Below are 14,133 nucleotides of genomic sequence, written 5' to 3'. Positions count from 1 at the left end.
TGGGGCAGTGGTGGCTGCAGACCTGGTCTCTCCCAGCGGCGTCCAAGTTGCCACATTCTTCAGGGACTCAACAGCACAACTTTCCCCACCTGGCATGCAGCGGGAGTCCCAGAGCCCCACAGATGTACAGGGACATGGCTGCCTTCCTAACTCCAGGCTCTTGTGCCCTTCCCGGGGCCCCACCCACACACCTACAGCCTGGACCCAGCCCCAGCCCCGCACCTGGACACACTCTCGGGCAACTTGAGATGTCAAGCACCTAAGACGCCATCCACACCACCGAAAAGAGGGCCCAGAAAAGAGGAGGAGATCCACACCGAGACAGAGGGCAGAGAAGGAAGGAAGGGACAGGGGAAAACCAGCAGCTCATTGCTCCAAGGAGGGGAGTTTTCAAGGGGGAAGTTTCCTTGAAGCGGGGAGGACACGGGGAAGGGAGCTGGATTTGACAGGCCTAGGGATAATTCCACATGCAGAGACCCTCAGTTCCTGGAACAGCCCTGCTTCCGAGAAGCAGTTGGGTGTCTGTTGAAGGAAAACGTAGATGGAGGCAGAGCTGAGCCAGGGATGCAAGCCTCACACCATGGGGCCTCCTTTTCCAGGTCTATTCACCGGCTCCTGCACACACCCTCTGCTTCCCCCTGCACACACACACGCACACACACCGCAGCCTGTGCGGGCTCCTGGGTTCTTCTGTTGGACTCCCTCTCCAAAACAACCAAGAACTCTGTCTTGTTTTTCTCCCCCTCCATCTTCTATTAGAGGAAGAAATTTGGTCTCCCATACTAGACAGTGAACTCTTAGAGGAAAAGGACTTTCTCTTTCACCGGGCTCCTCAGGGACCTAGCTCAGGTCTCTCCCTGCCATGGCTGGGACTCATAAACATCTCTGACCTGCTGACCTCTCAATATACTTTATTAAGCACCTACTGTGTGCAGGCAGTAGGAGGGAAAGGGGGCCACTAAGGACCGTAAGCCTGCCCTCCAGGAGCTAATAGGGTACCAGGCAGTGCAAGGACTGTGCTGAGCGCTAAGTGAGGGTACATCTGAGGATGCTATGGCCGCCAAGGGGTCAGAATGAAGAGAGGACCCGGGGGCCAGGAAGGAATTAACAGCAGCGGAGAAGGAGCTGGCCACTGCAGACAGGGGCCCCTTCCTTGTCTCATCCTCCTCATAGAATCTTCCAGTGAGCGGGATCCTGGGTCATGCTAGCTTCTGGAATTACAGGAGGGCAAACCGGATTGTGGTGGAAGGAAGGGAATATAAAGAGGGTGGGTCCAAACTGGGAGGGCCCTTTCCAGATTCGCAGGTCCGTGGGACTCCGGGCTCAGGGAGGCATCCCATCACCAGTGGGGCTCCTCCTCAAACACTCGCCTCTCTCTGCCTCCTCAAGGGCCAGAGTCCATGGTTAGTCGCCAAGAAGTGAAGCCAGGCAGCCCAAGCTTTGGGAAAAGCGTTTTACCCTGGAGGAGGGAGAAGACGAGAGCTGCCTCTGGACAGAGGGTCGCGGGCCGAACCCTTCCCGGGGGTCTGGCTTGAGGGTGATCAGGAGACCTTTAGACACCTGCTGTTACCCTGCCTGTCTCCTCCAGCTCTTTGCTGGGCTTTCTGCCGCGGCCCTGCAGCTAGCGCCCTCTGCTGGCAGCTAGCGCCCTCTGACGTTGCCGCGCTGCAAGGGCGCTGGGATGCCGTTCAGGCGGTGGAGAACTGTGGATCTTCGAGCAACTTCTCTGCAAAGTGGCTGCCGGCATGGTCACCCTTTGACCTTGAAAGCCTCCCCAGGAGCCTGTGGCCAGAGACTGGTCACCTTTCCCGGCTCCTTCTCAACAGATTTCCTTTAACTTCCTTTGGTGCTGCCACCATTAACCTTTTAACTTCCTGGGCTCTTTCAAATGTTGTAAGCTGATCAACATACCAAGCAAGCTGCAAAAGCAAAGAGCATGTGTCTTCAAGAGAATGGCACAACAGTGTCGTAGAGGAGAGAAGCCCATGAGCACGACTGGGCGATGAGCTTGGACGTCTGGGCTGGCCCTCAGAGCCAAGGGCCTCACGCATCTCATGATGGAGATAGGCAGCGCGCTACCTGCTTCCAGGAGGATCTGGAATAAACCCTCTTCCTTTAGGTTGAAGGGACAGTGCCTGGGATGTACCCACCACTGCCTTTCTTCTTCCTTGGTCACCATATGCAGAGGCTCAGTGGGTGCCACTGGGTTTTTACAGCCAAATTAACCAGCCATCCAATGCTCCTTCCATCCCTGGGCCCATGGGAGAAATATAAAACAACCCTCTAGAACATGGTATTAACACATGAGTGGAGGGATTTGAGGACTTTCACTGACTCACAGGATCCTGGACATGTGCATATATCAGTAGTAAAATGGTCTGTGTCACGTGCTGGCAAACCACCAGCTCTGAACCTACAACACTGGAGGAAGACAGATCCATCACGGCCACCTTTTAAACAGGAAACTGCCGGCGCCCGGGTTCATTTTACTGTTAAAAAAAAAAAAAATACAGGGAAATCGCCTGCTAAGAGACATTTTTCTTGCACTCTGCTCATTCCAAAGACAAAGTGTTTTATTGCTAAAGTCTGCCAAAATAAGCCAGCCTGCAACTTCCCCCGCCAGTGGGAGGCACTCTGGCCTGGGAGGAAGGAGGTCTGTGAGCTGGCCCTAATTGCCCAGTGCCGGCTGGGCCACCTTGGACAAGTGCCTGCCATGCTCTAAGCCTCCTCTGTAACCTGGGGAAGGTTCTGCCTGCCTCACAGGCCATGGGAGGACTATCTCCATGAATGGACTTGGAACATGGGAGAGAGCTGTCTAAAGGGTAGACAAGGAGATGGTTAGTATTCAGTTCAGGGAAAAACCTTGCTTTTTGTAATCAAACCTCCATTAACTGGAGTCACTTGAGAAACTGTTCATTAAGATTTGGTTCAGAGCAGGCCCCCTTGTGTCCACACAGAGGACCTGCTTGACAGACATCTTGGACACTGAAAAATGGAGATGTGGGAATGGTGGCCAACCTGATGTGGGACAGGATAGATGTGAACTGGCTTCCCCACCCCAGGGAAGTTGCTTTTTAAAACTAAATGTCATAAATGTTCATACTTTCTATTTTCTTTTCTCTAAAAAGAGAAAAATCAGTAAACTTTAAAAATCTTTCTTTAAAATTCCAGTTACCCATATCCCTAGTTGAATGAGGACTTTTTTCCCTTTTGTTGGCTCCAATATAAGATGTGTTATTGGGAATTCCCTGGCGGTCCAGCAGTTAGGACTCCACACATTCACTGCTGAGGGCGTGGGTTCAATCCCTGGTCAGGGAACTAAGATACCACAAGCCTCGTGGTGTGTCCTAAAGACAAAACAACAACAACAAAAATAAGATGTGTTGTTTATTCTGGGCCTATTACTATCTCCCCAGCAGCAACTCCCCATTTCTGCTCCCCACCTGTGGCCTCTTGGACATTGAAGCCAACATTCCCCATGCAGTCAATCTGTCGTCTTAAGTTTAACAATCATTTCCTCAGTATTTCAATAGAAAAACTTCTCTTGCACTGTGTCTTGCAGGAAACTTCAGTGCAGTTTATTGAACATTTGGTGTATTTTTTAAATGAGTCAGAACCTAATTTTCCGAATTGCATAATGAAGATCAACAGCTTATCTGACTGATTATATAGATTAGAGAGTAAGGAAAAATAAAAGATTTTCAAGAGTAATTCCTCGATGATAAAAGCACTGGTGAATTACATTTTTTTTCCTTGTGTAATTATTTTTGTAAGGACCTATCCATACTGCAGGCAGTGGGTCTCTTGTATGGAAGAAAAAAAATTTACCTGCATAGAGTTTGCTGATGGTTTAAGTTTCTCTAGCATTTCTGTTTTGATGTTAAGGTGAGATGTCTTCTTTTTATTTTTAATACTTGTATTTTTCCTATGACTTTTAAAAAGTTATTTCCTCCAAGCTCTCCTTTGGGTCAAAAGCGCCTCCCGTGAAGGCAACCTGGTGCTAAGTTCCTGGAGCAAGGCATCCTATACTGGATTCCCTGCCTTAGGGACCCCCAACAACAGGCTTTATTTTTCTGGGCTCCAAAATCCCTGCAGATGGTGACTGCAGCCATGAAATTAAAATACACTTGCTCCTTGGAAGAATAACTATGACAAACCTAGACAGCATATTAAAAAGCAGAGACATTACTTTGCCAACAAAGGTCCGTCTAGTCAAAGCTATGGTTTTTCCAGTAGTCATGTACACATGCGAGATTTGGACCTTAAAGGAGGCTGAACACTGAAGAACTGGTGCTTTCAAACTGTGGTGTTGGAGAAGACTCTTGAGAGTCCCTTGGGCTGCAAGGAGATCAAACCAGTCAACCCTAAAGGAAATCAACCCTGAATATTCATTGGAAGGACTGATGCTAAACCTGAAGCTCCAATACTTTGGCCACTTGATGCGAAGAGCCAACTCATTGGAAAAAAAAAACAAAAAACCCTGACGATGGGAAAGATTGAAGGCAGGAGGAGAAGGGGATGACAGAGGATGAGATGGTTGGATGGCATCATCAACTCAATGGACATGAGTGTGAACAAGCTCCAGGAGATGGTGAAGGACAGGGCAGCCTGGCATGCTGCAGTCCATGGGATCACAAAGAACTGGACACAACTGAGCTACTGAACAACAGGCTCTCCTATCCTGACCACTGCAGGAACCCCTGTCACATCCTAGTGCCTTTTCCCAAAAAGAGATCAATTTTCAATGAGCAGGACCTCTCGTAGCTCCAGGTCAGTCACTGGTCTCCATGGCACCCCTTCACCACGTCCCTCAGTGTCCTGGGCTTGCATCTCCTCCCCTTGTCAAGCAGATGGTGAGAGCCTGGAAGGTTTCTACCCTCTTACTGCCTTTGTCACTTTCCCAAATGGTTCCCAAAGCCTCTTACCAATCTCTGACCCTCCAAGGGTAAGTGTACCTTACCATTCAGCCCTTCAGCCTGAATGGTCTTCTCAGCCTTTCCTTTTGGTTCCCCCTGAGGATCTCACCTCCTTATCTCGCCTCCACCCACGACCTGTTTTCTTCATTTTTTCAGTTCTCTCTCCATTCAGACCGCCCTCAGACCACCCACCACCTCCACTCTCTCACCCTCAGACCACTTGGCTCCCTCATCTCTCTCTCCCTCCTCGTCTCCTTTTGCCTCTCTCCCCATCCTCAGCCCCCACCCAACCCAATCCCCCAGTTCCCCCACACTTCTTTCAGCTCAGTCCTCTGAGCATCATTTTAGCTCACCTCTGCAAAACAAGACCCCTGGGGAGAAAGATCTGCAATTTGGTCGACATGTGTGACAGCTTTGTTTTCCTACCAAACACTCCTGGTGCCTTTCAATTACATAGAGTTGTTGACAGATGTAACATTTATCCTATTATGTTCCTCATAAGAAGAGAAATCCACACCTTTGTTTTATTTGATTTTATTTGGGGTTTCTATTCTGAATCTGATAAAACATTGTGATTAGGACCTACCAGTGAAGAAATACTTTGTTTTCTGGCTTCAGGGTCATAAGTAAAGTCTCTAGGGTTTTTTTTTTACTGGTTTTAAGTTCAATAAGTCACAGCAAATTTCTTAGTCTAGACCTGTGACTTGCTCTGTCTCCAGAGGAAGCCCAGAGGCTATGATGCAGAGAGTTTCCTTTTCCTCATCCTTAAAGTGAAAGGTTGAGACTAGATTTAATATTTTGTGCTTCTATAATTCAGTAGCTTTTTTGCTGATTTCAATGCGTCAAATGCATTTTTCCTTATGCCTATCAGGGATCGGTTTGGTTTGGTTTTTAACCAGGTGTCTATGTTTTCTAGTTTAAAGAGGGGGTCTGGCTCAAGCCTGGGTTGAGAAACACCCGCTCCCCACCGAACCTGGGTAGAAAGCTGTTTTGGACAAGGAGGGGCAACAAATCCCTGTGCTGGTTCTTTCCTTTTCTTTGGGAACTCACTTGGTTTCCTTCCATGCATGAATTGCTGGAATCTGGGATAAAGCCTCTAACACATGATAAGACATTCAGAGAAACCCAGTGCCAAGTATTTGTGGCTAAAAACATAGCTGATCATTTTCTTTAAAACTGAATCTTTGGTTTATAGCTTAGCCAAAATGAAACAAGCCAATTCCATGGCCATCCAAGACCCCCACAAAAGACCCTCAGTGTTCCCCATGAATGAGCAAGGGTCTGCAGCGTCCCTGCCACCATAGCCATTAAAGTGCCATGTGTGCTCCTGAACGATCAGTGTGAGAAAGTCAGTCCTAAGTAGCTCTGTTGCTGTCCTATGGCCAAAAGGGTGTATAACTGTGTCTAAGAGAAAATTAACAGTGTTTTATGTGTTATCAGAAGGCATTACTGCAAGTTCATGCGGGACAAAGTGATGTCTCTGGGAAAAGGATTGTGCGTGGACAGTGTAAAAACACGTCTTCCAAGCCCCTGCCCAGCAGGAGTAGGGGCAGAAGAGAGCAATGTTTAACGATACCAACTGGCCAAGAAATACACTCTTCCTGGGCACACAGACTTGGAGGAACTGGCTGGTTCTTTGCTGGGACACAGTCCTCCAGTCCAAATGTTAACCTGATCATAAACCAAGCAGGTTCCCACTCGGAAGGAGACCCTGAAAGAAGCCTGGTTTCTCCAGTTACAGTTTTCATTTCTGAAGTAGCCATTGGCGAGGACATCCCTCATCTAGCCCTGAGGCATTCACACTGGGCTCTTCAGAGCAAGTCCAGTTCTGAACGTCAGTGCCCACATTTCCCAGCCGGTCTACCCCAGACTGCTAACCACGGAACAAGATGCCTTCCTGGGGCCCTGGAGACCTGGGGCCTCATGGACTCTGCAACCAGCCACACAGAGACATCCACCAGATGGTGGGAACCCCAGAGTGTGTCGGCCCAAGGCCCTACCTTCAACCTCAGCTTCTCTCTACTGACCACAGAGACCGCTTCAGGGCAGAATCCCTGTGCCTCAGACCCTACTTTGCTTCAGTAGCCAGACTCCACTAAGCACCATGACCACTTCCAATCATATTCTGAAAAAGGCCTTCAAAGAATTTAATTAATCTATTTTGAGAATTTTCTTTGAAAGAAATGGTGTAGAATCTCATATTATATTCTAGCGATTCAGCAAAAAAAAAAAAAAAAAAAAAAAAAATGCCATTTTACCAGGAAAGAAAAGCACAAAGGGCAAATGCTTGGTTCCCTTATTCCCAGCATTTGCTTTCTGCCCAGCTGGACTTTGCAAACTTCCACTGTAATCCCAGGCTGATCTTTCCAGCCTGTTTATTGAAGCAATTGGGTTTTATGCATTTGTTAATTTTATACTTTCATGTAAGATTTTCTTCTTGTTATTTGGTGCATTTGGAGTACAATGTTTAAACACACAGCATTTTATTTCCATGGTGAGCTTGATAATGGAACAGTTTCTTTTGCTTCTCACAATCTTCCGTTTGTGTTTCATTGTACACACCCATTGATACATTTTGTGCTGCATACATGTAAATATTTTACATCATACATGTAAATATCTTGTTATATCTTGGTATGTAAGCATTGCCTCTTTTTTATAAATTGTGATCACTAGCACTATTATTCTTTTATCATTCTTAATTTTGAATTTTTTTTCTGGGGCGCTCAATTTATTTTTCTAATCACCTTTGATATTTTGGAATTATGTTAGTTATTTGGGATAGCAGACATAGGAAAGCACTGTTTTTAAGCAGCGAGCAAGCTCTTTGATAGACAGATATTGACATTAAAAGATCAGTCCTTTAACATGTTACCTATATGGTTTTCTTCTTCTTATCAGGTGCTATTTCAACAAAACTGATTCCTCTGCTGGATTGTTCTGTCTTTTCCATTTTTTACTTTGATTTTTAATTGCCTATGATTCAGTTTGCCAACCTGATCATACCAGGTCAAAGACAGCATGGAGTGGGGTCTTTGCTCCGTTTGAGTAACTTCCAGGCTACAGGTGAACCACAGGGAAAACATCCCAGGTGATCAGTACTTGCCTACGGACCTATTTCTAGATGGCGTGACTTCTTCAGTGTTTTTGACATAGAGGGCAGAGCCCCTGGCTGACGCATACCCACACCTGTTTGAAAGTTCTTGCCTCCCACAACCAGGCATTCTGAGCAACTCCAGCCCAGCCACTGTGACACCAGGGTTAGGGCACTGAGACAGGGTCAGTTTCCATCCCAGGTCTGCCAGTGGTGCACTATCTGGCAGTCTAGTTAGTGACCAGTCTAGTCTGGTCCTTGGCCCCATAAAGTTCAAGGCTGCATAGTCTTTGCAATTGGAATTCTCTCTACTGAAAAACATGGCTGAGCAAATGAGCCTATTCCTTGAAATGTACCCTTGCTCCTCCCAGATGAGTAACATTGCAGCAAATAAGTCCAACTACTCTTTTAAGTAGAAAGCCGTACCCACTGGAAACCCAAAAAGGCCAGTGGCCTGAACCACAGTATCCTAAGGCTCAAAGGTGAACCCACGCAAATGATGTGGCAAGATCAATTACTAATTATTCTGAACAAAGGCTCCTTTGGAGAGCCCATCAAGCTAAAGAGATGAAACAGTAACTGCCTAAATCAGCAAAATGTTAGGCAATGGTTAGCCTAATGCACTTAAACCCATAAGGAAAAAAAGAGACAGAAAACTCCCTGCCAAAATTGCGGTCCTTCCTGTCTGTGTCGTCCTAGAGTTTTATATGCTGTTTTGTACTTAATATCTATGGTGTAAATACTTTCCATGGCAAAAGATGTAAATATGAATTATATATTTTCTTTTTGTCTTTTCTAAAATGGAAGTTGATCTAAGTAATAAATTACAAATCATCTACATCTTGTTCTTTTTTTTCCCCCAGAAATTATATACCTTTACTTCAACATCTTTCAGAAGGAAAAAGAGCTTCATGATTAAAGGAAGCATTCATTCCTAACTAATGGAAGTAAGATGGTACCATATAAAGAGGAAAGGATTAGGGTTCAGGAGAGTGGGTTTTAGTTCTGACTCTTTCATTAACGGATGTGAGACTGCCTAAGTCACTTAACCTCTTGGAGCTTCATCTAAAAATGAAAACAGCTGCCACAGTTGTTTTTAAAATTTGAAAGGTAGCAGATGCACTTGGAATTACTAAGTCTTAATTTTCATTAGGCCAACTGGTTGGAGTATGAATATTTTATATAAGGGAGATTTCTGTTTAGTATTTTATTTTGCTTCAATTCTATTTTGGGACAAAACCAAAAAGAAATTGAATGAGAAATGAACTTTTTCCATTGTATAAGACCCATGATTAATAGGGGTCTTATGTATAAGACCCATGATTAATAACCAGAATTATCTTATTATCTTTAAGAGCATTTAGGGAAAAAATAAATTCCAAGAATTTTAAATGAAACATTCAAACTTTGAATATGTTCTTGGTTGGACCAAAATTGTTTCATCGATGTCTAACATCACATGAAAAAAACCTTTGCCAAGGCAGAAATATAGTCAAATAACCTGGAATCGACAATCCATTGAAAGTGGGTAGGAATTCCCAAGGAGTGTCCCAGGCAAACTCTGTGATGGAGCCAAGGAAATCCTGCACGTAACTTCATCAAAGCTTAGAAGTGGCATTTTATCCTTTGTGGATGACCAAACTGAAGCCATACAATTCAAAAGAAAGTCATGATGAATAGCAGGTTGCTTCCAACTTCAGTTGACCAAAAGGCTTGATCTTGGCTTCCTACCATGTCAGAGTAGAAACAAGCCTTTGAGATCATCTCCAGTCCCCTCCTCTTGTATATGAGAAACAGAATTTTTGTGATTCAACATCATGGTCTCTCCAGTTCATGAGAAAAACAGCAAGGGATAAAGAAGGGACCCAGGCCCTTCTCTGGGGCTATGGCCTCTCCCTCTCTGCCCACTGTTCCCCACTGTTCTAGGTGATGCTTGTGGACTTCCCTAGTGGTCCAGAGGTTAAGAATCTGCCTGCCAGGGCAGGGAACACATGTTTGATCCCTGGTCCGGGAAAATTCCATATGCCACAGAGCAACTGAGCCTGTGCACCCCAACTACTGAACCCCAGGCATCTTAGAGTCTATGCTCCAAGACAAGAGAAGTCACCACAGTGAGAAGCCTGCACACCACAAACAGAGAGTAGCCCCTACTCACTGCACCTAGAGAAAGCCCACACGAAGGAATGAAGACCCAGCACAGCCAAAATAAATAAATAAATCACCTTTAGATGATGCTTGTGGAAGGCAGGTGGGAGGGAACTTGGGGCATTCACCTTGTGGCCCTCCCTCTTCAAAATAGAGCATCAGAAATACAGTCATTGCATCGAATAACTTAGGGGTCTGATGAAGAAGAAGAAGAAAGTCGCTCGGTCGTGTCCGACTCATTGCGACCCCATGGACTGTAGCCTACCAGGCTCTTCTGTCAGTGGGATTTTCCAGGCAAGAATACTGGAGTGGGTTGCCATTCCCTTCTCCAGGAGATCTTCCCAATCCAGGGACTGAAACCAGGTCTCCTGCATTGTAGGCAGACGCTTTACCATCTGAGCCACCAGGGAAGTCTGATGAGGGTCTGACGAGGGGCTTCTAAAAGGAAAAACGTCTACCTCGCCTCTCCTCTTCTGAAGCAGAGCAGGCCAACAACTCAACAGGATATATGAGTTCCCCATCTGACTCCGCCATTAAATATGACCAGGAGCCCTTCCTGATCTGAAATGCTCCCACTGGGGTGAAGCACATAAAACACCTCTTCTGTTTTCTGTTTCCTGACATTTTCTTTCCCACTGTCCTCCCCCACCCCAATCCCCAAACTTCTATCAGCTCCTTAATGTAAAATTGGTAAAACAGACAAGTGCTTTAGATACATAGACCTGTAGTTTCGAATGATTAAACCCCACAATGCAGAAAATAGCATCAAAAAGGAGGAGTGGGAAGGTTTCAACTGTTTTTTGTTTTAAAGGACTGATATTTAAAAGTGCCCGTGAAGAAGTTTTCAGGGAGCTGATCTGCGTAACAAAATCTCAGAAAGACATGGAAGAGGAGAGGGGCTGAACTTTTTCACAAGCAATCAGGCAACGGAAGTATTTTTCTGTTAAAAGACAATATTCAGAAAAAGGTAAAATCATGACACTCTCTCAGATATAAAAATGAACACATGGTAAAGATTTTATTTGACTCATACGATGAGAGAACCAGACAATTGTCTTAACCTGTCCAGAGGAAAAGTTTAAAATGTACATATGTGTGTGGATGAAAGGAATGTTGAGAGGAATAGCAAAGGGAACAAAGCCAATTATTACCATCGGGATAGAATTTACATATCTGGCCATCACCTACAACTTACAAAGGGTTGCAAAATACTGGTAACCCAGAAGGATAGGCTGTAGAGTACCGATCCCCAGCCTTTTTGGCACCAGGAGCTGGTTTTGTGGAAGACAATTTTTCCACAGACCATGGCTGCGGGGGATGGTTTCAGGATGATTCAAGCGTACTGCATTTACTGTGCGCTTTATTTTTATTATTATTACATCAGGCATTAGATCCCAGAGGTTGCGGACCCCAGGTGTAGATGAAACATAGTTTTCCATTAAAACACAAAAATATATTTCACAATTGTAAAGCCATGCTCTGCTTTAATACCCAGACCTATTTCACCAATATTAAAACCCATCATCTTTTTCAACTCATACGTTATGCTGGTAAAAGTATAATCAGGAAAACCCTTGAACAGCTATTGATGGAGCCCCATATTTGAGCATTAACCTTCTGACCTTTGTGAGCTCTGGGCCCTTCCCCTCTCTCTGTTCACTGTCTCTCCCACTGTCACCCCACCCCCCACCCCCACTTAGCTTGGGGCTAAGAACTCATGACATAAATAACTAACTCAGCAGAGCTTATCAAAAGCAGATGTGGTGAAGGGTGTTGACCCTGGATCTCATAGCACTCATCACTGGGTAAGCAATAAATCTCTACGTATATACGGCTAGAGTCTTTCCTCTGAATTAAGGACCCCTGACCCTTCACGTTTGTGACTGTTAACTAAGAAGGCCCTCTTTGCTACTGGCCCCTTAATTCAGTGTGCTGACAGTTAAGATGCTCTTAGCATAATAAATTGCGGTCTCTCTTTTTTGAACTCATAAAGCTCCCCCCACCATGATGCTTCATGCATATAACCCACCTGGCCTTTTCAATCGGCTGGCAAATTCACAGCATCTTAGTCCTGGAGACATGAACTATGTCCACCACCCCCTCCACTTTTTCCCAGTATTAATTTAACTAAAGTGGCCACTGTATTAGTCTTACCACTGCTGAATAGTGGTTTCCTTAGGATTTCTGGATTTCAAGTTTAAATAATAAATCTTAATATTCATTTGAGACAGGGCTGTGGCACTAACAAGGGATGAGACCTTCCCTAGCTCTCCATCTTCTGAGGCCTCTGCTTTGCAAAAAAAGTGAAATCATTGAACTCAAAATCTCTTCTGATACTATGATGGCCTACAGCGATAGCTAAAGATCAATTGTGATCAATGGTACTTTTATATGATATGACTATAGTTGTTGTTGACAGCTGTAAGTGTGGCTGAAGAAAGTCAGCATATTACCTCTCAGAGACAAGATTTGTAAGGTGGGAACTGAGGGAAGATTGGCTTGGATAGCACCAACACATAGAGATCTCTTTCCCAGCTCAGGCTCCACTCGAGAGAACAGTAAATTCTCCCAAATGAGCTGTCAAAGGGCATCTCTAGGGATTCTGAGCTTGAACAGGCCTTGAGGAGCCTGGGAACCGAATATTGCAGAAAGAGATTGCTTACGTCCCTGGCTCTTCAAGAGTGAGAAGGGGTCAAGCTGAGCTGAATACACTCTCCTTCAGTCCTCCCACCTCCAAACTCTCACTAACAACATCGGGTGTAAGAATGCAATGTAAATGGAGAGAGATTCAACAAAAACAGGGGCCTGTACTCTTCAAAAATATCAATGTCATGAAAAAACAAAGACAGACCAAGGAACTGATCCAGAATAATGAAGAATAAAAATTAAACAGACATGAGAACGAAGTGGATCCTGGATGAGAAAAAAGGAAAGCTATAAAATTTACTATAGGGCAGCTGGAAACACTTGAATATGGTCTGAAGCTTAAATAGTATTGTATCTATGTTAAATTTTCTGTTTCTACAATGGTATTATAGTTATATGAGTGAATATTCTTGCCTTTAGAAAATGCACAGTGAGTAGATAAATAAAAGTAAAGGGGAAGGATAACTACAATTTTCAAATAGTTCAGAAAAAAATAGAAAGGGATAAAGACAAAAATAAAATAATAAACAAATGTGGGGAAACGCAAAAATGGTAAATCTGGGTGAAGGGTATATAGGAGCTCTTTAAACTACTCTAATTTTTCTTTGAAATTATTTTAAAAAATAGATTTAAAAAGAAGACAATGTGGGAATAATTTCAAAGTGCTGAGACGGAATAATTTTGAACCTAAATTCTATATCCAATCAAACTATTATTCTAGTATCAGAAAAAATAAAGACATATTCAGATGTGCAGGACTCAGAATACTTCTTAGACCATGAACTCTCATTGCAGTTATAATCAAGATGGCCAACCCTACCCAATACTAGAAAGTGTACTTCAACCAAAAAAAGAAAGAAAGAAAGACATTTCTGGTACCTGTGTAGAAATGCAAATCACTCAATGAGAGACCACTTCATACCCACTAAGAGAGCAATAATAAGAAAAGATGGATAACTGTGTTAACAAGTTGCAGGAAAAATGGAACCCTAATAAACTGCTAATGAGAATGCAAAATGGTGTAACTCCTTTGAAAACAGTTGGGCAGTTGCTCAAAAAGTTAAGCACAGAGCTACCAAATGACCCAGCATTTTCATTCCCAGGATTATACCTTAAAGAACTGAAAACGTATGTTCACACTAAAACTTGTACACTCATGTTCATAGCAGCATTACTCATAATAATAAAAAAAGTATAAACAACCCAAATGTCCATCAGCTGATGAATGGATAAACTGAATGTGATGGATCTACATAATGGAATAGTATTCTGTCAGAAAAAAAGAAAGAAATGAAGCACTGATCCATGCTACAACATCAGTGAATATTGAAA

The 14,133-nt window shown here is 44.2% G+C and overlaps 1 protein-coding gene across 1 annotated transcript in view; it reads left to right on the top strand.

The window, feature by feature from the left end:
* Positions 1-1,645, top strand: part of COL13A1 (collagen type XIII alpha 1 chain) — a 159,891-nt gene extending 158,246 nt beyond the window's left edge. The window contains exon 42 of the mRNA XM_052639731.1: positions 1,589-1,645. Coding sequence (XP_052495691.1) covers positions 1,589-1,645 — 57 coding nt within the window. The remainder of the gene's footprint in view (positions 1-1,588) is intronic.
* Positions 1,646-14,133: the final 12,488 nt, after the last annotated feature.

Source organism: Budorcas taxicolor, chromosome 5, assembly GCF_023091745.1.
Source record: "Budorcas taxicolor isolate Tak-1 chromosome 5, Takin1.1, whole genome shotgun sequence".
Classification (NCBI taxonomy): Eukaryota; Metazoa; Chordata; class Mammalia; order Artiodactyla; family Bovidae; genus Budorcas; species Budorcas taxicolor.
Note: the sequence above shows the minus strand (reverse complement) of the source record. Positions and strands in the feature narration are given on the sequence as shown.